Source organism: Paralichthys olivaceus, chromosome 21, assembly GCF_024713975.1.
Source record: "Paralichthys olivaceus isolate ysfri-2021 chromosome 21, ASM2471397v2, whole genome shotgun sequence".
Taxonomy (NCBI): Eukaryota; Metazoa; Chordata; class Actinopteri; order Pleuronectiformes; family Paralichthyidae; genus Paralichthys; species Paralichthys olivaceus.
Genome location: NC_091113.1, coordinates 2,056,444 through 2,084,170, shown reverse-complemented (window position 1 = coordinate 2,084,170; position 27,727 = coordinate 2,056,444). Strand labels below are relative to the sequence as shown.

Here is a 27,727-nt window from a genome sequence, read left to right as displayed (position 1 = left end):
GGAGAAGAGCGAGAGATCGTGAGAACTTGCAAGACTGTGACGAATGAGAATCCAGAATGTGGGCAAGAGAGACGAGGACGAGAAATGAACGTGACGTGATGGGAAGAGACGGAGCGAGTGAAAGAAAACGAGTGTGAAAGCGCATGTGGGATAGTGATGCCTGTATTTAGGCCAGAGAGCAGGAGAGCATGAATGGGAAGAGGATTCTGATTCTTGATTTATTCACGACTGCAAAGTGTGAGATGTAGGAGTGAAGAAGAACGTGTGTGACATCAGAGATTAAAGAGGGAGAGAGAGGATCCTGCTCATCTCAATCCCAACAAGAACAGAGGAGCAGACGGAACAGAGATTAAAGCTTCGGCTACAAAAAAAAAAACTCTGTCAGCCCAAAGATACAGACGTTTAAAAGAAAACACTTTCATCTTCACTTTATTTATTATAATCGATTATTTAATCTACACTGTAAGAAAGAATATGTATCTGAATAACATAGTAAAGTAAAGTCATAATGAAGTGTTTTGTGTAAAGTTGAGTTAGTTTGAATAAATCAAAGAACTTGAAGGTGAATTAAAGTGTTTCAATGCATTAACTTATGAATAAGTTTAACTTTAATCACTCTCAAGTTATTTGATTTATTCAAACTAACTCAACTCATAAAATGAAATAACATGGAAATTGAATCTGTAATTGAAAAATGTGAAAATGTTCTTAATCTTATATATCTAACAAAATATCTTAGAACATAATCAGTGGGAAACTGTGATTAAATAACTAATTAATCAATCAGTGGACTGATGTCTGCGAGTGTGAGAACCTTGGTGCAGCTTGACTGAATTTAAGGATCCGTTGAAGGAGTCAACAACCACAAACAACTCAACAAACCCCGACGTACGACTGTCAGTGGTGAAAAGACTTCACACAGTCCCGTTAACGTGATCATGAGAACTCTCGGCCCGTCGGTTCACTGGTTTCTGAGTAATGCTGCAGACAGACGGCAGTGGAAACGAAAAACAGAAGGAGGAATGTTTGCATCAGGGAGCTGAATGAAACCAGAATCAAACCCACAAAGAGCCTCTGAGTAAATCATCACATCCAAGTGAAACTCCTTCAGTGAAATTATAAAACTATTTACCTCCCTGGCACTTAGGAATCTACCGAAGCACTGAAGTGCCTCCAATAATCCTCTCTCAAGCTTTTTACTGCCAACGGCTCCGTGAACAAAGGACGGACAACGTTCGGAAGACAGATGATTTTGTTTGCAACACTTTCTGAAAGTACCACACTGAATAATTTAACGGTTCCAGTGGCGCTTGTATAATCTCCTAATGCTCAGGATCTTGATTTTAAGCTCGTCTGGACGCTCCCTGTGGGCAACAAACCCAGATTCTTCCAACTGTCCCGCGTCTGGCAGATTATCTGTGGAAACTCAAAACACACACACACACTTGTCAGAGGGAGAACATGAGTGACGTCTGCAGGACACACACACACACACACACGAACGTGCACACACACACACACACAGAACAGACAGACACACAGATGCACAGACAGACAGACAGCCTGCGTCTGCTGGAAGCCACAGTGCCCCTCATCCATCTCAATCAGTCACACTCCATCACACACACACACACACACACACACACGCACACGCACACGCACGCACACACACACGCACGTACACGCACGCACATCTTGGCAGCTTCATTATTAGCACCTCCTCCACGTTTGGGATTCAGCCGAGTGTTAAGACCGAGAGTGTGTCGCTGTCTAAGTGTGTGTGTGTGTGTGTGTGTGTGTGTGTGTGTGTGTGTGTGTGTGTGTGTGTGTGTGGAGAGGGAGGGCAAACCAATAGAACAACAAGGTCAGAATAACGATGAGCGGAGGAAGTGAAGAGAGGAACATGAACCAGAACCAACAAACGAGCAACTGCAGGAGAAGACTGTGATTCAATGTATATAAAAACCTCATTAACATTTTATTCCTGAGAAATATTGAAACTATAAACCACAGAGACAACAGCTCCTGGACACAGTGGGAGACGTTATTCCAGTTATTCAAAAATACCAACAAATATTATCCATAAATCAAAAATAAACACAATATTAACAGCTCGATTATTGATAATTATTTCATTAATGCTTTACTTTGACTTCCTGTACAAATGATTCCCCTCTACCGGTTATAAAACTTATTCAAAAAAGTAATTAGAAAAATAAATAAGATGCATAAAATTGGCAAATAGTATTTCATTATTTAACCCAAGTTGTCGAGAGTTCGAGTCCAGCACCACAAACCCGTTGGAGGGAGAAGCTCGTGTAAATTCCTTCCCCTTTAGGAAACATAACTGGAGCGATGCACTTAACCTGCGGTGGCTCCAGTGGAAATGCTAGCGATGCTAATTCAGGCAGTAAAACACGGTGATTATGTCGAGCAGCTTCGGGCGTTTCGCTCCGTGAATGTGAAACAGGGACGGAGCTGAAGAAAAAAGAGCAAAGTCAGCGACAGGACCGACAAACCAGCTTCAAAATAAAACACCAGCAGCTCCAATGAAGTGCTGAGGTTTCATCTGATCTGCTTCTTCATTTTTCCACTTGGTCGTTTGGTTTATTCAACCTCTGTGGAAAGTAATGAAGTTTCCTGATGTTTGTTTTCCTCAAAACCAAAAGATTCAATCACAAAAAAACACTTTTACTGGGACTGAACCAGAGAATATTTTATAGTTTTTGCTTGAAAAAGAAACTCAGATGATTAATCAATTATCAGAAAAGATTATAATAAAACTAAATACTAATAGAAACCAGTAAAATTCATTATTTTCTTGCTTGTGTGTTTCTTTAGCAGAAGTGGAGGAAAAATAAATGATCAATTAAAGACATTTGTCAGGAGATGCAGAGACTCGACGTGGATGAAGGAACTTTTCAATCGTAATAACTCAAATAGAGGCAGAGCGGAGCGGGCGGGGAGAGACAGAAGCTGAGAAGATCTCAGGAACATGGAGAACTTTCTGTGTCAGGTACAAGAGATGATGAGAAGCTTCTCACCTTTAGCTCTCGTCACCGTGACGTGTCCTAACATTTCATTTCGATGGCAGCAGCCACTGAAGAACACGTCAGCTGTTTTAATCACCTGCTTATTCTTAACCTGAGGCCAAACCACCGTGATGCGTGACCGTCCCTCCCTGACCCTGACACCTCTCTCCCTCCAGCACCTCCCGCCGTCACTGCTCCAGACATCCTGTCTGCCACCAGCGCACCTCCTGCTCTGCTGCCTCTGGACCGAGCGGACACCGGATCTCCTGAGGAGACGGCGTCTCCAAACCTGCCAACAATCCACAGTGGGCACCATCGGAGCAGATGACGGGGCGGATTCTGTGTCAGATGCCCGGCACAATGAGAGGCAGCTGTCAGAGGCGTTAACCCTTCGAATCTACATCGTCGCTCACACGGGATGAACTGTTTCCGCTGCTTAACGCTCCTGAAACATCAACTACAGTCGTCCATGCTGCTGCTGCTGACCTTCAGCCTCCCCGGAGCTGATGACCACAGTGTCTCCAATTAGCGTCACCGACACACGGCCTGTGAAAGCTTCACCACTTAGCAGCAAATTACCGGCAGGTGGGGAACACACATGTTCGTGCATACGTGACATAGAATCCTCTTAGTGTGCAGCACCTGTATTACACAAAAGAGGGAGGTGTTGATGGAGGGACTGTGGAAGAGGAGGAGAGGACGAAGCCAATAAAAAATTATTTCTCAGCAGACGGCAAAGCAACATGACACAGTGAGACGTGAAAGAGCATCTGCTTCTGTTCCTCATATCAACTTTCTCTCCCTTTACTTCCTTCTGCTGCCACGTCCTCTCAGGCCCGCGGCCAACACGCACGTGTTCTCACTTTCATTCTCCGTGCACCTCGACAGCACGTGTGTGCGTGTGAGCTGTCGCACACGCAGTTATCATGTGAACGCATGAGCAGAGTGTGTGTCTCTGTGCGTCAGAGCGCTGCAGACAGGTAGACGGCAGAGAGAAGACGGACCGTGGCCTCATTCGGAGAATATAACTGCAGAGGATCGTGTTACAGAACATCTCCTGGAATAGATGAGACTCTTCCTGAGCATCTCTCTGTTCTGTCTCCTCAGTTCCAAACAGGATTAATCATTTAACACTGAAGCAGAAGTTAGAGACGTTCGATCTAAACAGTATTAGATTTGTCTGCAGAGGAGTCGACGGGGTGTTTTCAGGAGCTACAGTATCTTCCTTTATAAAGTCAGGCAGGTTGCCTGAAGCTACAAAACCAGGTCCCAAGAGAGGGTTTGATGTTTTCTGTGGTGATGCTGGTTGTGATTTTCCTTCTGAAACTGTAAAAGTGATCCAAGGAAACTGGGTTACGGCAAATAAGGACCTGAATAATGTTGGTGCAGATCCAGATCAGGAGGTGAATCCAGAATTTAAATTGTGAGATGAGATGAGTTTAGGAATTTAAAAAAACAACTTATAATATAAATAAAACTGTTAATATGAAAGATATTCCACAACTGTGCTGTTTCTCTGGTCCCTGATTTCATGTTTCTTTTACTCCTGAACTCAACCAGTTCTCTCCCGCGAGCTCATTTCACTTCCTCTCACATTTACAGTGACTCCCACTCTCCCTCTCCTCCTTCTCTCTCTCTCTCTCTCTCTCTCACAACTCATGTTTCATTCCAACCTTCACACCTTTGTGCTGACAGACACACTTGAAGTGACGAGAACTAAGAGGCTGCAGCGACTCTCTGGGTCTGTGGAGTCTGCACAGACCCGTGCGCGCTTCGCACCCTCAGAGCCTTGAAATGATTTCACACCTTTCGAGTGCAGGTTGACATTTTGCTTCTATTTCGGTTCCCGCTAACACACACACAAAGAGAATATTCATTTTCCTCTTCTTCAGAAAGTAACTCACAAACGTCAAGCCTCTACTCTGCTCCTGAAATTAAAAATAAAGATGGAAAATATTTTTTTCTGAAATACAAGACAAAATGGATCTAAATAGAATATTAATAAAAGTAGTAACCAAGAATTAATACAACAATAATTAATGTTATCAATGAGTTAATCCAACGAGCATCAGGAGATAACAGGTACAGTCTCCCCATGGGAAAAACAACTACAACTATTACTCCGACCACCAGGTGGTGCCGAGAACTAAGTGTTCAAAGATTCAAAGGCATTTTCATCATATGAAGAAAGTCATCAATGCAATGAAATTCTTTTTTTTTTTTAACCCACGTCAGTAAATATCTACATATAAAAAGTGTATAGAATAGAATTAAGTAAGAAAAACACATTTTTACTTTTAGAACATTCACCTTGTTTTTTTTCTTGTTGTGTATCTGATTGCTCGCATCCTTAGTTCTCCATTTCCTGTTTTGTTTTGAAATGTCACTCGTGGTGTGTCTCTCCTGGTTTACTTCCTCTTTGTCCTCTTTCCCGCTCGTCCTCCACGCGCTCGTCCTCCTCGTGCTTCAGTTCTGTTGTTCATTCATGGATTCACCTGTTTGTTTCTTTGCTGCCACCACGGGACAGTTTCATTTTATTTTTTTACATTTACTTTATCGTTGCAGATCCAGGACGGCGGCTGCGGCCACATCGTGGATTATGATCACAACTAGATAACTTGAAATATAAAACGACTCGCATCTACAGTGGAACCTGTTTATAATGATCAAGGACATAGAGAACTACTGTTTATGTGGATCAACAAGCTTGGGACAGAATCGCTCCTTTACAAAGGCTGTTTAAATAATTTGGTCATATGGACTAACCCGGGACAAACTAGCTCTTTCATTAACGCTCCTTCATCTCAACATTGATTCTCCTCATGTTAGATGTTGTCATTATAATGAATATATATAAACACACACACACACACTGGAGATCTGCTGAGCTGCCGACAGCTCAAACAACTTCCTGACTAAAAAAGTCCTGACGCTTCATTAACGTTGCCTGGCAACAACACAGAAAGAACAGATCTCTGGCCAACGCTGCTTCCAGGAAGTAACAGCCGGGTCACTGTACGTTTTCCAACCCTTCATTTCACCCGTCCCCTAAACTCGGGTCAGAGGGCGGCGGGAGGGCGACAGCAGGGGGGCGTATCGACTCCTGGACGATGGGAGGAAGTGAAGCTTCAGAGATCGATTCGCTCTCTTTGTCTCACACGATGTCATCGTGCACTTCATCCACTGAGAGGCGACGTCTGCAGGGTTCAGACGCTCAGTGCTCGGTCTTCGCCCTGGACTTTGCACAGAGCTTCACTTTGTAGTTTTCTTCCTCATCACATGTCATCACCCACAGTTCTCGGTTTCTCTGCTCGTAAATGTCTGAACACGTCCCCTCCACCTCCACCTCCACCTCCACCTCCCATCCCAGCACCAGCTCCACACACTCCCATTGGCTGGCAGTGACATCACTCGTGCAAAGTGTTGAGTCAGACTCACTGCTGGCCTCTCCACTGCCAGCTGACGCCCCCGTGTGTCCGCAGGGAAAACTGCACCCATCTGAATGAGTCTATTCATCGGCTCTGAACACGAGCTGAAATACTCTGCCCCCTGGTGTTCACAGGTTGGAACATACCAGCAACATCAGCACCTGATGTTCTGCTTCATTCTTTACACCAGGGATTGAACCAGGATCAAACCCATTCACCTACACAGCTGAAAATCCCTCTTTCAAGTCAAATGAGTAAGACCCTGCAACCACGGATCAAAATCCGTCATCGGAATCATTTCCTGCTGCTGGATTATTTGACCGTTTGCTGCAGATCCACTGAATCTTCAGTGTTTCCTACCTTGCGACTGGTGAAGTGGGCGTGTTTGGCGAGTTTTCCGTTGAGGCCCTGGAGAAAAACCTCATCGGTGACTTTGCCCACGTTCATGCAGGCCTCGTCGAGAACGGAGAAGATGCCTTTGTGCTGCTGCTCCACCAAATCCACGATGATCTGGTTATTGAAGTAATCAATCTGATGAAGGAACAACAAAAATATACAAGAGGTTATAAAAAATACTGTCGACCGTGTTTTTCTATAATCTCTGTTAAAATAAAACATCAGTGAAGATAAAAGATATTTTCATTTGTGCATCTTCAACAAAATATTAATATTAAAAACCTAAAACACTGGCTGCTGCCGGCACAGAGGAATAAAACTAACAACAGATCCCCCCACCTATAAGAAATACATAAGATATATATATAAATGTATAATTCGTACGTGTTTCCAGGGGATTCCTTCTCTTTGATACTCTTCCTGTTCCTGCTTCAGCACCAGCTGGATAAACAGCTGCTGCAGCTTCTCGTTGCAGTAGTTGATGCAGAACTGCTCAAAGCTAAAGCACAAGAAACAGAAATGTTAATTCATGTTGACATTGAGTTATGAATGAAACCACATTTATAAATATCTCTACACTGAACAGCTGATACAGATGATGATCCTCTGACGTTTCACCTCTAAAATGACACTCAGCCTAAAATTATGACTTTATTCTTTAAAATGTGCAACTTTATTTTGCAGTAAATCAACTTTTCCGTCTTTTCAATCAAGATTTTATATTTTGTGTTTGCATTTAAATCGTTTTGTTTGGTCGATTAATAAAATAAACTTAATGATTATTCATATTTTTGAAATCTTGTCTCTGTAAGTGGCCCCAACTCGTGGTGAACCTGATCCCAACCTGTTGTTCTGGAAGATCTCGAAGCCGTAGATGTCCAGGACCCCGATGACCGTGTTCTTCCCGTGGACTCTGGCGTCGTAGTTTTTCACCTCGATTACGTCATTGATTCGTCCGACGATCCAGCAGAACAGACGCTCGTACATGGCCTGAGGAAGATGAGATATTCGGTGTGAGACGTGCGTAATGGACCGTTTGGCCGCTTTGCTCAAGGGCACAGAGGAATCCACCACAGTGCTGGTGTTGAAGCTCCTGTCTCATAACATTGTGACTCATGCTCGTGTGGATCGCAGTGAAAATAACTCAGAGTGTGAAAGGTCACAACCCTGCAGGCCAACGCTGATCATTACACCGGACAAAGACAACATGGACGTTTCTGTCTTTACAACAACAACCTTGGCCAGAGCGTCCCGTCCGTAGCCGGCCTCCTGCGCCGTGTGCTGCTTCTCAATCACGTCTCGACCCGTGGCCACGGTGCGGTACAGCAGGGCCTTCTCCACGTTCTCCTCCTTGGTGGACAGCAGCTCCCTGATCACAGACACCAGCTTTGTGTTCTCTATCAAGGTCACGTCACCGTCCACCCCGAACGTCATATTTCCCTGGAGGAGACCAAAGATTAGATTGTGTTGTCGAGCGAAAACTACAGAACTGATTTCACTGACGCTTTCGGAGCAGATTCAAACAAAGGGGCAGATCCAGGAGTTATTTTTCACTTGTTTCAACACGTTTGTACATTTCTCAAGAAATATTTCAGATTTCCATGAAAAACTAAAAAAAAAGTTCTGGCTTATTTAGTTTTGGTTTTGTTAAAGGAAGAGTTTCATTAGACTAGTTTGAACAGACTTGCACTAAGTCAAAGGCTTGGCTTAGCTTAGCTTAGCAAGTGAAAACTTTTGTCTGTGCACGTTAACAGCTAACTGGCTCTCGCTTGGTTAATCCTCCCATTTCCCAAATTAGGGGAATAAACATATTTCTCTAAATATCAAGGTTCTATCTAGTAAAGGATGTTTTTTTTTTTTTATTTACACAGAAAAAAAGACTTACAGCTAATTAACAGAGCTTCTAATTATCATTAATTTAACACAGTGAAGATGTTATTCAGCGCACAGCGAATAAAAATCTGTTTACAAGCAAACAAACAATTCAACAAGAGAAAATAAAGTTTCAAGTGATAAATAAATAATGACTGGATCTTGATTTGCCTTAAATGGAGCTAATGAAGCTATTTCAAGGAAATTCCTCGGAAAAGCAACAAGTAATGACTGTTTGAACCGTTTCCCCTGCAACTGGCACCAGGGACCCGTGAAGTAGAATTAAATGTGAGCTGCTTTTGCATCGGGTACAGAATATAATGATAGAAGAAACAAAACGAGTCACAAAGTAGAACTCAAACATCCACTGAGGCCAAACAATCCAAGTTCTTGTGGCGGAAATAAAAGAGAAAGTGGTCTGATAATGGAAGTGAGCTATTTGTCGTAAAACGTAGTTAAATAAAGTGACAAATCCACAGACTTGGATCTGAAATCTGCAACAAACTTTATTGGGTTATTCCCAGAGCCAGGTCCCTCTCCCCCTTTCATTATCCTGCTGACAAACAAACCAACACAGGGGAGCAGATATAAAACACGTGAAGGGTTTCACCAGATGTAGGATGGTGGCCAGGATCTTGTAAACAGTCTGAATCTCGTCCCCGGTGAAACCGATCACTTTCATGGCGTCGGCCACAGCTTTGAAATCAGCGCCGTCGTTGATGCTCGACTGGAGAGAGAGAGAGAGAGAGAAATGTTAGAGGAAGATGAAAACTAATTTATCGACAGGAATCTTATGAGCGTTCAAAGCAAGAATATCCCACTTTCACCAGTCACAGACTTTTCCTCCTCTCAGGATATAAAGTTCCCACAGTTCATCAAATAAAACCATGAGCTGTGACGCCTGGATGTTAAAACAGGAGCCGCACAGCGAACAAACCTGCACCTCAGCTGTTTGGAAGAATCCTGTTCCATGATGTCAGTCCAGTGGTTTCTACTCGTTAAGAGTAGAAGAAAACACCCTTTTCTTAAAAAAACGCACGTCCGTACAGTACAATACAGCGTTTGTGATCACGACACACCCACAACTTGTAACATCTGTACGTTCTGCAAACAAACTTTCAAACCGCTTCACATGTGAAAAGATGTTCCACCTTAATCTGGCCTCCAACTTTGATGTAGTTGTAGGCTGTCGGGTCTTTCTGGACGTGGAGAGAGCGTAACAAGGAGTCTGGAGATCCTCTGAGCAGCTGGCGGAGCAACAGAAAACACACACTTCACTTAAAAAACACCTCGGGCAGTACTTATATACAGCGCAAATATATTTATCACGATGCCAACTGTGAAACTTCACAAGCACGAATGAAGCACGTGAAGTGAGATCCGATCTAAACGGGTCAAAGGAGACACACTCAGGTATGAACACACCTGCAGGACGGAGGTAATCACCAGTTCTGAACTCGGCTTTAAATACTGAACGTGACGCAGCCTTTAGCTTTGGAGTCTTTAACCCGTCGTGGATGAAAAGATCTGTCTTGTCTCAACTCATTTTTTAATTCACGATCCTTCTAATTGCAGGAAGTTGAGTCACTTCCTGGTTTCCACCTCACCTGGTAGAAGGAATGAAAGCTCCTCTCTCCCTCCTGCTGGAAAATCACCCTGGACTGTGGAGCGGGAAAAAGCAAAAACACCAAACAGTCACATCATGTTTGTACAAACACCCACTGCTAATAATAATACATTATATTTATAGAGCACTGTTGTGGATAACAGGATGAAATGTGGCTTCAAGGAAAATCTGCTCCATTAAGTCGGAGGGAATTCAAATGAAATAAAAGCTGCGTCCACTCGTCACAGAAAGGAAACGTCTATAATATAATAATTTAAACTAATAGAATCCGTCTTTCCTTCTAGTTTCCTCACTAACGTTTCTTCCTGCAGCACCAGGCAGTGGAGGCACTGAGGCCGAGATGGCTTCCATGTGGAACACATTGTGAGCAGATGCTCGGCTGAGAAAACACAACACATTAAACCCTTTTCCTGGACTGACACAACAAACAGAACGTAACATTTCAACGAACGCGCGCGAACATCGCAGCTCCTTCATTTTCGTCCCTCGGGTGAGTTTTACCTTCTCCAGCAGGTAGTTGTTGATGTGGCCTCCGATGGGATCTCCTTTAAAGTCAAAGTTGATGTCCATGTACTTGCCGAAGCGGCTGGAGTTGTCGTTGCGGTTGGTCTTGGCGTTTCCGAAGGCCTCCAACACGCAGTTGGATTTGAGCAGCATGTTTTTCACCCTGAGGGGAGGCAGGACCACGAGGAGGGTGAAGCGACTAAGTGCAACCAGGTTAAAAGAACGAGTGCTGGAAGAAATCTAGAGACTCAGATGTAAAACGATCACGACACAGATTTCCATGAAACTGGGTGGAAGGATATGGTAGAAACTTAAATTCTTAAACTCTTCACATTTATTTTTTGGGGCTTTTCTTGGAGCTTGAAGAAAATATCAGACACGTTTAGAGGATTTATATTAATGAGTTAATTGATTAGATCTAGTGAATTTAAATGTGGTTTCATGAGGATACTTGGCTTTAATTCTATGTTAGAACTTAAAATCTGACGAGAACATGAAAGTAAAGGAAATGCAGTCACTTGATTTTGAGCTCTACTTCTGAATAATTACTTGTCAGGCTACGAGGGTGAAGACACAACCTACACAAATATACGTTAAAACCTCACTTCACACTAAAGCCTCTTGTTTCCCTCAGGTTGATTTCAACATTGTTCAATTCTAACCATGACCATCGTGTCATATGTTGTAACATGGGCTCTATCTACAGGAACAGCCCCCACACACACACACGCACACGCACACACACACACACACACTCTCAGGGACTAAAGTCGAGCTGAGGTGGAACCATATCTCAGTTTGAGCTCAGAACCTTTGGCTGCCAGGGTTAATCGTCAGAATGTGACAGAGACTTCGCACTAGCTGAGATAAGATAATAACTCAAGATGGAAAATTCAACACCCAGGAAATAATATATTGACTCTCTGAGGCACTGAAGAAACATTTTTCTCTAACGGGTAGTAACTGAATAAAACACTTCATTTGCAAATGTAAACATCCTGTGTGTCTGCAAACCACGGCTCTTAACGAGGTTTGAACTGAGTTTTGAGTAAAAATGTCCGATCTGATAACATTCACCACTTTATCACCAAACTCCACCCGAGCTCGGATTCTTGTGTGTTTAGGTTCAACAGTGTCAATAAGAGCGGCTCACCTCTCGACCTCAGCCCTCTGGTTGGGATTAGTGATGGCAGCTATGTACTGCATGATGTACTTGCTTGCCTCCGTCTTTCCGGCTCCACTTTCCCCTGAAATGATAAAAAGCAAAAACAAAAAGAGAGAATCAATAAACATAATAATTAATAGTTTACAAATTAAACCAACAGACATCATGTGTTTGTATTCTTGTTTATTTAATGATGTAGGTCTGTTGTTTGTCTGCTTCATAACAGTTTTAGTGATTTATTTCAGTGTTTTCCAAAAATATTTTTATTAAAGAAAACAACAGATGTAAAAGAAAAAAGAAGGAAGAAGAATCTTAAAGTACCTTTCATATAAATAACATTAACACACATCCTTTAATTTATTTCCTTTCTTTTCACAGTCACACAACAATTCGATTATTCATAAATCTCATTTATAGGGTCACTAACATGAACAGAATGAAACCTATTCTTAATAAAGATAAATATTCAGTCCAACATCACATCTGTGTGCTTGTCTGTTTTATCTGAATCAGGGTTTTGAGGCGCTCAGCCCCGCCTCCGACCACCAGGTGGCGCTTCCTCCTCTGTTTGGTTCCTCCATGCTTCAGGAAACACTGAATTCTGAATTCATCATATTATTGAATTGGGTTCATGTGAATATTCAAACAGGACTGATTCTCTACTACGGGAGGGGGTGGGGTTGTTTCTGGTGTTACCTGAGATGACGATACAAGTGTCCTTGTTCCGCCTCTTCATGGCTTTGTACGCAGCGTCGGCGATGGCGAAGAGGTGCGGCGGCCTCTCGTACAGCTCGCGGCCCTTGTACTGCTCCACGGTGTCGCGGCCGTAGATGTTCATGGCACGGTAAGGATTGACGGACACGACCACCTCCCCGATGTAAGAGTAGATCCTCCCCTTCTCAAACCTGACGACACAATGACAATGCAATGAGGGAAATTATATAAAGTATTTCTACATCATCGCTAAGTTTGAAGAAATTCACTAAAAGGATTATTTGGGGCCGTCACAGAAACTCTCGTGAAACTCAAGGAATCAGAAGTTTAAACCATTATTTTCCAGTTCTTCTCCTCCTCTACCGGCTCCACCTTTAAGAACATCCCCCTCCACCTGCTTATTGTGACAGGGAGGTGAAACTCCGACAGAGAAGCAGAGTCGGATCTCACTGACGAGCTCCTGGAAAGTCTGGACCCGGTGGTTTCGGTGCAACTATCACGTATGGGTGTAATGTTCAGGTGGCCACATACTTTTCCTCTCACACTCCTTTTCTGTACCCTACCCTCTCTCCCTCTCTCCCTCTCTCTCACACAATCCCTCTGTCTCTCGGCCCGAGGCCGCCCGCCTCACTTCCTTCCTCTCCAAAGACGATCCCAGTTTCTCTGCACAGAAGAATGATCCCTTTCTTCACAGCTGCCAACCCTCTGCCGCTGCCTCGCAAACAAGGCCACAAGCACATTATTCCAAAACGCTCCTAATAGCTCTATGCAAAGTATTTGTGATTGTGGGTTAGAGGCCACAAAACCTCAATCAGTTTCATATTTGTTTAAAGACAAAGCCACGGATTGAAACTCCTCTTTTTTAGGCTCGAACCAGCAACTCGCTCATAAAAGTACGAGTCAAACAGGGAAGAACGCAGCAGAGTCGTCAGAGATGGTTTTAAATAAAGAGCAAAACATTCACAGTGAATGACTTGACCCTTTTTAATTCAATCTTATCTTCTCGAAACTTTCGAGAAGTCTCAGTAAAACACTGATGATAAAAATAGAAATGTTTCCATCGCAGACAAAAGTACATTTAAAAGTGCAGAAAGTGATATTTTAAGAAAAAGTTTCCACTCGATCAAAATCTTCCCGGCACAAAAGGTCACATTCAAAGTTCCACGGACACTGTGGTCATTTCTTCAGGCGTCCTTCAGAAAACAGGACAGAGGACGAGTGTGCGACGCTGAGCTCATCCTCGAGTGTTCAGGTTGACATGTGGTTTTCACACTGCGCGCAAACCGGTTCCAAACAGTGACGCTCGTGTGTCGGACCGGTGGTCGAGCGGAGCAGGGAGGGGGAATAAAAACAAGGCAGCCATTAGTCTGTATTTATTTCTGTTTAGTTTATGAATCGAGGGGCAGTTCTAAACTTTTAAAACCAACTTAAATACTTAAATTTAAAGAAAACAATGTACAAATTCAAGTTCTAAATAATATTTGTTTGCATTTTAATATTTGATTTAGTTATTTGTAATAAAGTTTATGGTTAAACTGTAAGATATGAATCCTAAATAACATTTCTTTGCCATAAGGATTTGATAACGACACCTTTGTAATATATACAGATATATACATATATTGATATCAGACATCTGTCAGCTACGCTAACACGCTGGTTCTTCCTCCCTTGGTGCCAGAGACAACTCTCATTGTGCCGGGACGCTGCCGTGTGCCCGCTCCATTGTTCAGGCGTCAATCGCACGTCTTTGTCTGAGACGTCTCCCTCTGCACCGGTCGACACAGCGAGAGCTGCCCACATAACACACATGCACAATGTCCTCTGCAGGGGGGGGGGGGGGGGGTGAACAATGGTTTACACGATGGGAGGGGTCCCAGCTGTTTATAGAAGGAAGGGGACACTGTCTATATTCTGACATCTGGGTGAAACCAACCTTAAACAACATGGCGCCCGGTCGTCACAGACTTTCACATACTTGCCTGACTCAGCATTTAATGATGAATCTGAGTCGTCTCATGTTGGTATCAGTATCTGAATATCTGAATATCTCCACCCACCCATCAAATCCTCACAGTTTGAGAAGCTGGAGCAGGTGACATGAACACAAGGAAGGAACAGAACTCCAGTATTTTTAAAATACGACCCAGCGGCCGCGGGGATAAGCTGTGAAGCTGTTATTAGTCGAAACAAGAGCAGAGACGATGATGAAGAGATAGAAGTGGAACAGCAACAGATTATCTCCTCGTCCTTCATCCTTCCTACAACGACCCCGAGGGTCAAACGCGGAGTAACGACAACACGTGCTGAAGAGCTCTGGACAACAGACGGCACCATAACGCACCGACAGAGGACACGACGTGCACAAAAAACACACACACTAACACACAAACAACATCTTGTACATATTACTGATTGATTTCTTCATATGTAGGAATTAAATGTCTCAACACAACGAGACCTGTTTTATGTTTGTATTCAAGGTAACAGGACGTTTCATTCTGTCTCACTGTAATAACGACTTTGTATGATGAATGAAAAACACTTGGTCACTCGTAGTGGAACGTAACTCGCAGCAGCTGCAGGCTAAAGGTTTGAATCCTGTTTTATGAAGTACAGGACTTTTCATTTCTTAAATGCTGAGCCTGAGTGTCTCTCGGTAACTTTTCATTTTTGCTGTCTGGGTGAAAGAATTGTGGTTTTGGGACAAACGTGAAGCAGAGACAGACAGAGTCGTATAAAATGCCACAACTACAGCAACAGTGTGTCCAGCCCCGGGGTAGAGATGTTTTTATTTTTCACATCCTTATTCACCTCTTCAGTCTTTTCTCATTTTCTCTTTTTTTGTGGGGAGGGGGGAGGGGAGGGGGGGGGGCTGTTGGTGAGAACACGTCATAAATTGCTCACACTCCTCCCTGAGTTAACCATAAAAAAGACCCACCCAAACAAGATTGGAGACAGCGGTTGTGCTCGGGTTTGCTCTGTAATTCATATCTGAGGAGTTTGTCATGAGTGTGTGTGTGTGTGTGTGTGTGTGTGTGTGTGTGTGTGTGTCATTATTTTTCCTCAGATGTTTTAGAACAGATAAAGTTCCTCGGCCGAGAATTTTCCCGTTTGTGTGTAAAACAAATCTTTGAAGTCACTTTTTTACCATTGTGTGTGTGTGTGTGTGTGTATATGTGTGTGTGTACATGTGCGTAAATGTGTGTGTGTGTGTGTGTGTTGTGTCATAAGTGAAGTTGTGAAGTCGTCGTTCATGAGCTTTAAAGTTGGAATAACAAGTTCAGATTAAAATCCGATTGTAAAATTATGTTAATTGATTTGAGATTGGGGGTCGTTGAACTCCTGACCCAGGAGTTACACATAACTGGGTCACGATATAAATATGAACCCAAAATAAAAAGCCAAAAATAAAGTATTAGTGAACGAACTTGTCCTTTCACTTCATTCTGTCCGTCTCTCTTTGATTCTCTCGCAGCCTTTGGGAGCGGTGGTCTTTGGACAGAGTTCACACGGCCGCAGGTCGGATCAGTTCGGACTCACTTCCCTTCACAGCTGGACGGACGGAGATGAAAAGCAGGAAACGGAAGATGATATAGAGGGAGAGAGTTTATATTTCTATTTAATTCAGTCCCGCAGCTTTTCACAGCGTCAAACTTTTACTCGCTTTAAACTCTCAACATTTCTAACCTGTGCTGGTTAAAGAACAGATGTTCATGTTGCCAAATTTAAATCTGATTCAGTTTCCATGCGCCTATAAATAGCGTTTCTGTGAGTCTATTATGACCCATCAGGTTCTCTAATCTCTGTCCTGTGTCATTTAAATCCTGCTAAATGAGAGTGGAACAGATGGATGAGGCCTGGATCTCAGCTCACACGCTCCAACTCTCTCCTCCTCTTGTCTCTTCTCTTTGATGCTCTTCTCGTAAGATATCTTTGCATATGGTCTCTTATTCTCTCGTCTCTTTTCCTATCGTCTCTTCTCTCTTATCCATTCATGTCGTTTCTCCTCATTCAGTATCTTCTTTTCACGTATCATCCGTTCGCATCTTCTCGCTGAGTGTCTCCTTTTCACATGTCCTCTCTTCTCGCATCGTCTCCACTCTCGCATCTGTGCAGCTTCACAAGGATTCGTGATGATATTAAATGGTTTGATTGCGGTTTGTTCATCCAGTGTGTGATGTTTGAAATGCAAACCACTGAGCTGGACGGACACACCCAATGGTAACATTTAAACAGAGACCTGATGTACGCATGAATGAAAAGTGATTTTGTCTGAACCTCTAGTGGGAAAAGTCAAACTCAAAAGAAAGAAAGTAAACACGAGTGTTGGCTCTGGATCAGTTTTAATCTTTGTCCACTCTACAACGATGCACGTGCCGGTGTTAGCAGGAAGTATCTGGATGTTGGTTGCAGAAAGAGCTCGGCTACAAACGAGAAGCAGCAACGACGAAAAGGGTCAGAAACATTATTAATTAGCAGCCGAGGCTGATGCTAGTTGTTTCCTTCCCGCAGAGGTCGTGTCTACGTCATCCTTTCAAAACACACGGACTAAAACGCAGCTGCTGCATTTTCGAGCTAAATCAGAGCCAGCGGCGTTTACACGGCTCTGAAACTGGTCACCAGGCAGAAAAACGTAGTCGTGTGGATGCAGTCTGAGTTTCACACAATCCTTTGTCCTCCCTCCTGTTTTCATTCTGCGGAGGCACCAGAAACGAGTCAAAGTTCTCCACCTCTTCCCTCCTCCGTGTACAGTGTGACCGAGGCCTCCTCCAGTCCGCAGACATCTGGGTTCTGCATTAGGGGATTTTCCGCTGCTCTTTAATGCTTAGTGCGAAACGGCAGCTCTGAGACTTTCTGCAGGAGACGCAGCAGCTCATCAACACATCCACCCTCCCACCGGCCCACATTCATCTTCTCCCCGAATCAGAGGAGTGAGTCTCGCTGCTACCGGCACAGCGGGTCCTAAACAGAGACGGATTATGTAAGACTTTCATGAAAGACTTTTTTTATGAACTTCACACTCGAGATCAAAAAAAGAAATTCCTCAACTATTACAGCAGCAGTTTCACCACAAAGATCGAAGTTTGCTCCGTATCCGGGATTCAAACCATCAACAAGGATTCAAATGTTTTTTTTTTTTTTTTTTTTTAAATGTGGGTAATTCAGTTTGCAATCTCTGATGATAACCAAAGTGCGTGAGTGTACCATACACACAGGTGATGAGATGGTTACCATGGTCACCAGAACTCGATAACGACGCCCTGCCTCCCTTTTTTCACTCGCTTGACATCATCGTTAGATTTAGTTCAGATTCCACAACAACAGACTAAAAAGCTCCAACTATCAACTTTAACTTTACGTTCCGCCAAGTTTAGTTTAAGTGGATTTTGACTTTTTAAATCGACACTAATGTCAACAGGAAGTGATTTAAACCGAAGTTCCGTCGATCCTGCGCGGACAAAACAATCCCCTTCAAGTGGGCACAGACGTGCGGCCACGGTCCAACAGGCCCGGTAGCATGTGTTCCTCCCATTCACACTACAGGATGTCCTCGTGAGGCCGCCAGCTCTGGATCCTCACGGGAAATGGGAGCCATGTGTAAACAGCCAGGCTGCAGATCAGGTGGCCAACCCTCCTTTCTTTTACTGGGACTGCAGCCATCCACCACACCCCTTCACTCACACACACACGCACACACACACGCACACACACACTGAGCTGTTACCGTGTATTTCAGAGTAAGAGGAGGATTATTTCTCCAAAAGTTACTAAAAGTTTGTTCTGGTGAAAACAGGAGAGGTTCGGTGTTGTTGTGTTGTTGAACCTGTTCTCACACTGAGCAGCAGAGACCGATGTAACAACTACAGTCGGCTCAGAAACGAAAAAGTGATGACTGGAGTAAAAGAAAATGAGAGGAGGAGGAGGAGGAAAAAAAAAAAAAGGAGAAAGGAACGGATCCAGAGGAACCAGACATTACTCAACATGCTATTTCGGGAAAGTACTCAGATTTCTATCGAGGCTTAAAGGAGGACAGACACGAGCGCAATAACAGACGGATGGACAAAGAACAACGGCACGGACAGATGAAATGAGGAACAACAGACAGAAACCTGTACCTCGAGTCAGCGGTGGAGTACTTACGATGTGAAAATACTCGATTACATTTAAAAAACCTGTGCAATTAAAGTACCTGATGAAGTATTATCAGCAAAATTTACTAAGTACTTAGCCCAAACGACTGAAGCCGGGACATGAACCAAAATAAGAAGTCAAAGTGTACATTGAATAACTGATGTTTTCTTTCATTGCAGGTAGTTCTCATCACACAGATTGTTCGAGTGTTAATGTTCCTAAAGTTTGTATTTTTAATTACTTATTAGATGACATCATAATTGGTAAAACCTTCATTTCTGGACAGTTGGAGGAAGTGAAGACAAGTTGTCCATCTTTATATAAAGTCCGTGGTTGGAAGTGGAAGATGTTAGAAAGGTGAACATAGTTTGTTTTGTATTTTATTACTTTATTATATGTTTACATTTTAAAATGTTGAAGTATGAAGCCACAGCAAATACTCAAGTACGAGTACTTAACTGCACCGGTGTGAAGACAGAGAAGAGTGTGTGTGTGTGTGTGTGTGTGTGTGTGTGTGTGTGTGTGTGTGTGTGTGTGTGTGTGTGTGTGTGTGTGTGTCACTGAGTCATCACTGGCTGTGAAAGTGAGCGAGCGGTTTGGTTCCAGCAGGTGGGAGAGAGAACAATACAACGCTACGGGAAGCAGGGGATGACATCACAGCTGCCGAGGACACACAAACGTACACAAAAGAAAAAGAAAACACCCTTGTGACCGCGACAACCGCACACACACGAGCAACATCGGCCATGTGAGTCACACGCATTGTTAGGAGATTCCCAAAAAGGCCGCCATGGAACCCGATTCCTGAAAACTCATTTCTTCAGTCAATGAGATTCACGTACAAGATAAGAGCGCGGCCTGAATGCATTGTGTGTGTGTGTGTGTGTGTGTGTGTGTGTGTGTGTGTGTGTGTGTGTGTGTGTGTGTGTGTGTGTGTGTGTGTGTGGCTGCTGGGAAGTTGTGTCTGGGGGTAATGTTGCAGACAGAGGATGTGTCTGCTTCTTACCGTGAGACAGGCGGATTTAATGTGACGCCTGCCAACATCAAAATCTCTAGAGACTGTCGTTCAGTCTCTGGTTTCAAATATCTAGTTTTTTAAAAAAGTTGTACGAGACAACCACAAAAATACAAATAAAGAAGAAATACCAAATATTATATATATATAGTAGATATAGCAGCGTCAGAAATGTCGGTTCAGGCTTGGGCGAGTATGCAAATCTACGTACTGATCGGAAACCAAGTATATTATCTTGACCCAGATGCAACTGCAATTTTCTTTTCTCGGAAATCATTTCTTCTCTGTTTATAGAGCAGTGAGGAAAAAGAAGGGATTTCCGGTGGTGTGGTGTTTGCGACGTGTACCATGCAACACAGGGTTAGAAGCATCCAGCTGTTAAAATACTTCATAGGTCTATGTATTTAATTTACACGCGCTGGTATTAGACTGGTACTTTAGTATAAGGTGATATAAAAAGTCCAGATATCCCAATCAGTATCAGGAACGGGAAAAGTAGTATCTCAACCACATATAAGTAAATAAAATAAAACTGGAGGAACTCAAACCTCGGCGCAACAGTTTTCATCAAGATCTATGAATTCTAGGAAATTGGTTCAAAATGTCAGAAAACATCAGGAAATGTTAAATGTTAAAAATTCCTGGATCTGCCGCTTTGTCCAGAGCGACATTTTTGCGTAATCTTGCAAAATCGAACAGGGGTGACAACAACCAGTGTGATATATGCAGGAGCTGCTTTACAACATACACATGAAGCAATAAGGACAAAATGGAGAGACACAGTGGGTAGATGAAAGAAAGTATGACACATGGACACTTAAAAAAGTAAAAGAGTCAAAACTAGCCCGCTCCCGAACCCTGTCTGCCAACTCAGTCCACAAATGAGACGTCTCTGGGAGCTGGTGAACTTATTTTAGAGGAGAATAAAGCTAAAAGAGCGCAGGCCCTGTTTATGTAAGGATGGTAATGTGTTTCAGATTACAGACGGTTGTATGGAAATTCTTGTGGCTAGACTGGACCGTTGAATTTCAGGGGAGCGGGCCTACGAGGCATTTTTCTGAGAGCCACTTCATGGGAGACTCTTTTACTTGTCAATTAGCCAGAATCTCCAGGGGACGTCAGTCTGAGGCACAGAAGCAGCATTTGTGTAAAGAGTTTTCATGAAGTTTTGACAAATAAAACATAAAAGAAGAGGATTCTTCCATCACCTGCCTCAGCACCTTCAAATATCTGCTTCAAAGTGAGTTTGATGGTTCAGTAACTGTTCATTCCTACTCCTCATCCCGAACGTCTGTTTTGACTAAAGCCCAATTCATGCTTCTGCGTCGAAGGCGTCACCGTGTGGGGCTGCAGGGGGCGCTATATGGAGAAAAAGTGTTAATGTGCTTCGAGGGCTCTGCTGCACGCTATCACCTGTTTGTATCTGTGCTGCGGGCGGGGGGGGGGTAGGTCAGGTAGGACTGTGTGCTCTGCGTGTGGACTTTGGTTTTACTGCGGAGAAACGAACAAAGGTGTGAAAAAAGCAAACAAGGATCGAGCTGAGGTAAAAAAATAAATAAAAAAAAAACATTTCTGTGTCTGATGTTAGAACCTTTAACTTTAGAGAGAGGCCGTGACAGAAATGTTTTCAGCTGTGAAAACAAGAATTCTAAACGCTAACTTACTGGACGGTATGTCACAGAGGACACATTTAACGTGTGACCCTTGACCTTAGGTTTTTCCTCTTGTACTTTGATCCTTTTGTTTATTCTGCAGGAGAAATGTAAAAAAAGAGGGATGTCTTCACTTTCCGCACCACACCTCCTCTGCACTTGCAACAGTAGAGCCATTGTACTTTAATAGCACGTGAAAATAAAAGTGGATTTTATGGTCGTGTCCAGGATACACCAGAGATAAGAGTGACAGCGTCGGCTCGGAGAGCACGTGTCTAAAGTGCTACCTCTTGAATCTCAAAATGTTTATATCCCGTCTGGTGCACGAAAGATTCCCAGCTCGGTTTGGAAGAGAAGCTGCAGGAAACAATGAAATGTGAGCAGCCCAGGCAGGGGAGATGCCAGCTTTCCTGCTTCTCTGGCCGGCCTCATATTATTGGAGGCTTCCTGTTCAAAGTCCTTTTTAAGTCCACACTGGTGGGTTCAAAGGCCAAAACACTTGGAGCAGTTCAGACAAGTGGCAGCGTTCTGGATTCTACCACAATATTCACTTAGTTATTCACTTACGGAGATGAGATATTCTGCAGTTGTAAGTCCTGAAAATTATTATCTCAAGCCGACTTGAAAAACACAAGGAGGGTGACGTTCTGAAAAGAGATTTGACCGGTTGAACCAGATGGTGTTTGACACATTTGAGTAGTTTCTTACACAAACCTTAAGCTGTTTTAATAAACCCAGAGTTTAAATTTAAAAAAATGAATAAGACAAGAAGAACACAAACATGTCAGGATGGAGAACAGGTGACGTACAAGTAGACGACACTGACGAAGATGTCCAGAGAGTTTTTGAGGACAAGGGCCGATGCTGTGATGTGCTGGAAACAAAACCGTGATTTTCTAGGCTTGATATCCCTCAAAGGGCTTTAAAGTGTATCAGCACTTTTCTCATGAGGAAGGGGCAACGTTTGGGTTCAGTGTCTTGCCCAAGGACACATCGGCATGCGGAATAGGGAAGACCGGGAGTGAACCGCCGACGAGGACGACCGCTCTACCCCCCTCAGTCACAGCCACCTGTTTTTCTGACATCTACGAGCTCACACGAATATCAGATATGCAACACTCTAGTTCAAGCTGAGTTTCAAATATTGCTCATGTTTGTGTTCCTCTGTGTGACACGAGCACCTGAGATTAAAACAAACAACCAATCCCTGTGAAGCTCAAACCCTGTCGTGTTGCTCTCGACCTATTTTCCTCCACCTGCACAGACACAGCCCATGTCTGTGGTGCTGTGCCATTCGGGAGAAGAATGTGAAAAATCCTTCCATAATCATTTGGGAAACACGCAGCAGTTCAGCAGGAATGTTTTGTCCTGGATTCCTGAAGGACAGACAAAACCACGCTGCCTTGTAAAAACATTTAGCAGCAGTGGAACTGTGGCTGGCTGGCACACATACTGTAAACTTACAGGACACTACGCAGAGAAGCTTGACTCCAAACTGTTCTGTCTCCCTGTATTTATTCTACCTTTATTTGGACAGGTTAAAGTGGATACTAGCGGGGAATTTACTTCCTGTTACTCGAAGGGGAACTCCACCAAACAGTACGCACGACTTGTTTCATCCACGACAGCTTCAATTAAATGTAAATTTATAGACAGAGAGTTTTATAGAGAAAGTTTAAACCTGTATTTTGATACTGTAATTCTCTTCCCATCTGTAAACCATTGTATTTTTCTGCCATGAGTCATTTTTAATCACATATCAGATGATTTCTCCCACATAAACACACGTGAGTGCAGTGGGCTGAGGCCCTGAAGTCTTATCTGCTGACGGGTCAATTCAGGCAACATTCCCAAGACCCTGCAGGAATTTGCCTTGAACTTTTATCCCACCAGACATCTCTGCAGAAAGACCGGGCATCTGCGGGGCTCTATTTAGAGACAGGGAGGCTCTCTGGAACAGGACACACAGTTCAACCTCAAGTCAAACAAAGTAAATGTCAACTCGGTCCACCACGCTGAGGGAAAACGAGCAATCTTTTCCAAATTACAGCCGCTGGGCAACTTGATTACCCGCGCAACATGGCAGGCATTTAACAAAACAAGTAGAAATCCCCCACACAGCAGTGAAATTCAGTGGGTTCCTCGCCAAACTCGGGCACTGGGGGAGTTGTTAAGTGAAGGGTTGGCCCCACACCAAAGCTTGGCTTTTCCCCCCACTACAAATAAAAATATTTGGGGGTTTTCACAAGTTCTGGAGGAGTGAGGAAAGTCTACCTCTCAAAGAGCAACGCCTGACACAAACAAAATGCCTTGTTTGCGCTTCTGGAACTTGTAAAAATGTTCCAATAAATAAATGTGTTAAACGGATCTGAGGCTTTTTTGAATTATGAGACAAATGTAAATGTGAGGCTCAGGTCCCACACACGCTGACGAACACGGGAGAGATGGGTAGATCATTTAACTGAACCAGGACACATGGACGCCTCATGCTCTCTGCATCCCCTCCGTCCACTGGGTCACTCCCATTCAGGAAAACACACTCACTCACACACGCACGCAAAAAAGGAAGCGGTTCTCGCTGGTCACACCCATTACAAATAACAATCTGTGCACGCCATCTACAGAGAGAGATGTCGAGCTGGAGGAAAAACGAGTCTGGAGGATGAGGCCTGATGTCATCTGGTCGCTCTCAGGGATCTCAACTCGATTACTAAAGCTACTGTTCACAGCTGATTGCATTGAACAAGTACGACTACAACGACACTGTGTCCTCTCCTATCATCTGAACCAGCTCATTATCTGCTGGTTGTATTAGTTGCTTAACAGACTCTGAAATAGCCGACATGCAATGTATGATAAGGTTCAGTACATAATCCAAACACTGACTATTAACCCTTCAGTGCAGATAAACCAGGTAGGATGAACGCAGAGTTTTCTAACTTCACTCTGCACCATGGACATGTTTCTAAAAATCTCTGCACACAGACAATAACTTGATCGATGGTTTGGTCTTGAGTTCAGTTTCATATAAGCCAAAGAAATTCACATTTAAGAAGGTGGAAACATAAACTGACTGAATCTCCATTAAGCTTGCTGAACGGGCCCAGGAGTAATAACACTACATCATCAGCCTGAGGGCAGAAACAGGAGTCACAACCATAGAAGGGAAACCATGCAGCAGAGAGGAAAAACGTCCAAACAGCATTTTTTAAATCCTCAAAATATTTATTCTACAAGTCATTATACTGCCAGACAGAGTAAACTGGCGAACAGGGGCGGGTTTGAAAAGTGAATTTATAAACCACTACAGCAGGAATGACTGAGAAATCACAGCGGTAACTTGGGGATGTCTCCGAGTTTGACCGTTGTAACACACAGGTCAGTCATCTGCAGTTCCCTCCTGCAGGAACCTGCACCGATGACCTCCACTGACACCTGAACCAAACCGTCTCATGCACCACGTCCTGCTGGGTAACTGCTCCAAAACTGCCGTCAGGGATCAGTTTGCACTTTCATCACAGATGGCAGGGGGTGAGGAAAGGAGGTGGAGGGGGAGGGAGCTGATTCTGAGCCCATGTGAAAGGTAACGCTCCCCCACGCTGCGCCCTTCATTCACAGAGAATGCTTGACATCATGCTTGACACCGAGCCACTGACAACACAGCTGATAGTAACCGGTCCGCACGAGAATCTGCTCCAGCAGCCTGGGTGGAGTCTCCGCCTCAGCATATTTCACACAGAAATACCGGTTTGATCGAGAGAAGGAGGAACCGAAAGGAACCAACGCTATTTAGAGGCCACACACTGGGACTCAGACAACTTTTCACACAAATGGCTCTTTGTGACGGCATCGAACACACAAGGTTTCACACATGGGAGACAAAACCAAACACAGGTGAGGTCACAACATCTGCAGGAGGAGAACTAGAGCCACGAGAGGAGGTAGATGAGTTTCATTTTACATTGAGAGAATAAAGTTTTAATACTACGATGTGAATAAAATCCACTTCTCTGGTCAATTAACAGTCAGGGCTATATAGCAATATAACACAAGTCCAATATATGTGAGGAGATTTTGATCCACTCAGATTATACTTTAAACTTGAAAGAAATAATAAGACATTTATCATAATAATCATCTATATAAATAGGTATAATTTTCATTTTTTGCCGTAACGCTTATTCCTCATTCAAGCTTTTGTCTGTTTGTGTCCCGATTCTTTGGTTATAAAGACATGAATTGTGACATTTATGTTTTTCTGTGTGATGTGTGTGCGTTAACTTCAACAACCTAATAAATACTTTTTGAAGTCCTTTGTCCAGATGTTTAAAAAGTCTGTGTTGATTGCCTCTCATGCTCTTTCATTATCTCGCTTCGTTCAGGGCAAACCTAAAATGTAAAAGCTCTTCTGATCTGAGCATCTCCTGACTGGAGCTAAATATGGAACTGAAAACGATGCATCTGATCAAACTCTCTACAAACAAGTGAAACATTCTATACTTCTTTTAAAATGTTGAAATATTGATGAAGTCGTTAAAGGCCCCCTTTTATAAGCAATTTACCTGAATTCATAAAAAACATCAAATACACTTCACTGACATTGTAAGTTCTCACACTCTTCCTTTTTTATTCTAATGTATTTCTAAGAATGTTTAAATATTTGACCTCTTTGAGAACCTCAAGACCTTTTTTTCTAAAATGGAAAACAAATGTCCTCCTTTAATTGTCTTATATCTGAAGTGCTGGGACACTATCTATATCACTTTAAACATTTTGTATCAGTCGGAAATGTCTCGTTATTGTTTCTTGTGTGTAGTAGTTGAGTTTTTAATCTCCATGATAAACAAAGAGAAAAACTATTGAAGGTGAATCAGTATCTCCTCACTGAGTCTGCACAATGTAGAAACATCATACAGGACCTGTGTTGTATTAGCACATTAATGAACAGGGTTGTAGATACTGTTAGCTGCCTTCATTCACTCTGAATAATCTTCCACACTTCATGGACACTTGAAGAGGCTGCTCTCTGGTTCTCTGGTTCTCAGCTCGAGGCACCTGTTGACAGCCAGGCCGCTTTTCGAAGCACATTTCCGGGCTGAACATGATGCTGTGAGGTCGCTCCATGTTTCCTCGGAGCTGCTTCTGTCTCTGAGCTTTAACTTCACCTGCGGGACTCACCTGAGTTTGAGGTTGGCCATGAACTCCTCCAGAGACACGTTGTCCAGCAGCACAAAATCCGCTTTCCCGAACTCCAGGCTCTCGTGCTCTGCCATGTTTCTACCGGGGACTCTCACTGGCGCTCGCGGGAAAACCGAAGAGAGATCAAAAGGTAGTTCACCGTTTGCTTTGAAGTGCCGACACTATCGAGGATCCTTGGCGGCTTCACCGAGCAGCGAGCTCCGCCGTGCGCGTTTCCATCCGTGCGTAAAAGTCAAACTATCATTTCACTCGTGTTTGATTCAATCGGTTGTAAAAACAAACATGTGGCTACAAAGTTTTCTCCTGTTAGAAGTTCACGTTTTCTTCCAGACGCAGGAGAACATCCCATGTCCACGCACAGTTCCGTCTTCACGCCAGAAACGCGTCCCGCTCCATCGTGCGCCCTCAGCTGCGTTTTCCTGGAGTTTGGGCTCCTGTCGACTCAGCCAATAGGAGGGCGGCCTCCCGATGGAGTGCCCGCCCCCCCCGGCTCCGTGCAGAGGTGTCTCTCAAACAATCAAACGAACCCAGCGTGTCAGTCAAACATCTGTATCTGAGCAGAACCCTTTGATCAGCCTTTGATTCCCTTTGATCAGCCTCTGATTCACTTTCACAAGTTTTCAATCAGTCACAGGAAAAACCAGGAAAAACCAGGAGAACTCCCCTGATGACCATAAAAGGATCAAATCAAGTGATGAATAAAAATTCCAGATGTTACAGATGTTATGAAATCTGACTTGATTCTGTTCCTATGAGTGTTGATGTGAGCGAACATCTAGTTTTTAAACTCCTGATCACCAACAACACACCAGCAGGGTCACACTAGTGTTAGAGCGCCACCTAGTGTCCAACACAGGGCAATGCCTTTTCTGCATTCGAGGATAGATAGATGATAGAAAGATAGAGAGATAGTGAAAGAGAAATAGATAGATAGATAGACAGATAGATAGATAAATAGATAGATAGATAGATAGACAGATAGATAGAT

General features: G+C 43.5%; 1 protein-coding gene across 2 annotated transcripts in view; it reads right to left on the bottom strand.

The window, feature by feature from the left end:
* The window catches only part of myo1d (myosin 1D), a 61,871-nt gene extending 34,718 nt beyond the window's left edge, over positions 1-27,153 (bottom strand). For both annotated transcript variants that reach the window (XM_069517305.1, XM_069517306.1), the window contains exons 1-11: positions 26,719-27,153; positions 12,721-12,929; positions 12,013-12,106; positions 10,857-11,022; positions 10,336-10,389; positions 9,880-9,975; positions 9,339-9,455; positions 8,093-8,296; positions 7,701-7,846; positions 7,241-7,355; positions 6,821-6,991 (exon numbers count right to left, since the gene is read on the bottom strand). In XM_069517305.1, the coding sequence (XP_069373406.1) occupies positions 6,821-6,991; positions 7,241-7,355; positions 7,701-7,846; positions 8,093-8,296; positions 9,339-9,455; positions 9,880-9,975; positions 10,336-10,389; positions 10,857-11,022; positions 12,013-12,106; positions 12,721-12,929; positions 26,719-26,813 (1,467 nt within the window). In that variant the 5' untranslated portion in view covers positions 26,814-27,153. The remainder of the gene's footprint in view (positions 1-6,820; positions 6,992-7,240; positions 7,356-7,700; positions 7,847-8,092; positions 8,297-9,338; positions 9,456-9,879; positions 9,976-10,335; positions 10,390-10,856; positions 11,023-12,012; positions 12,107-12,720; positions 12,930-26,718) is intronic.
* Between the last annotated feature and the right edge of the window lie 574 nt (positions 27,154-27,727).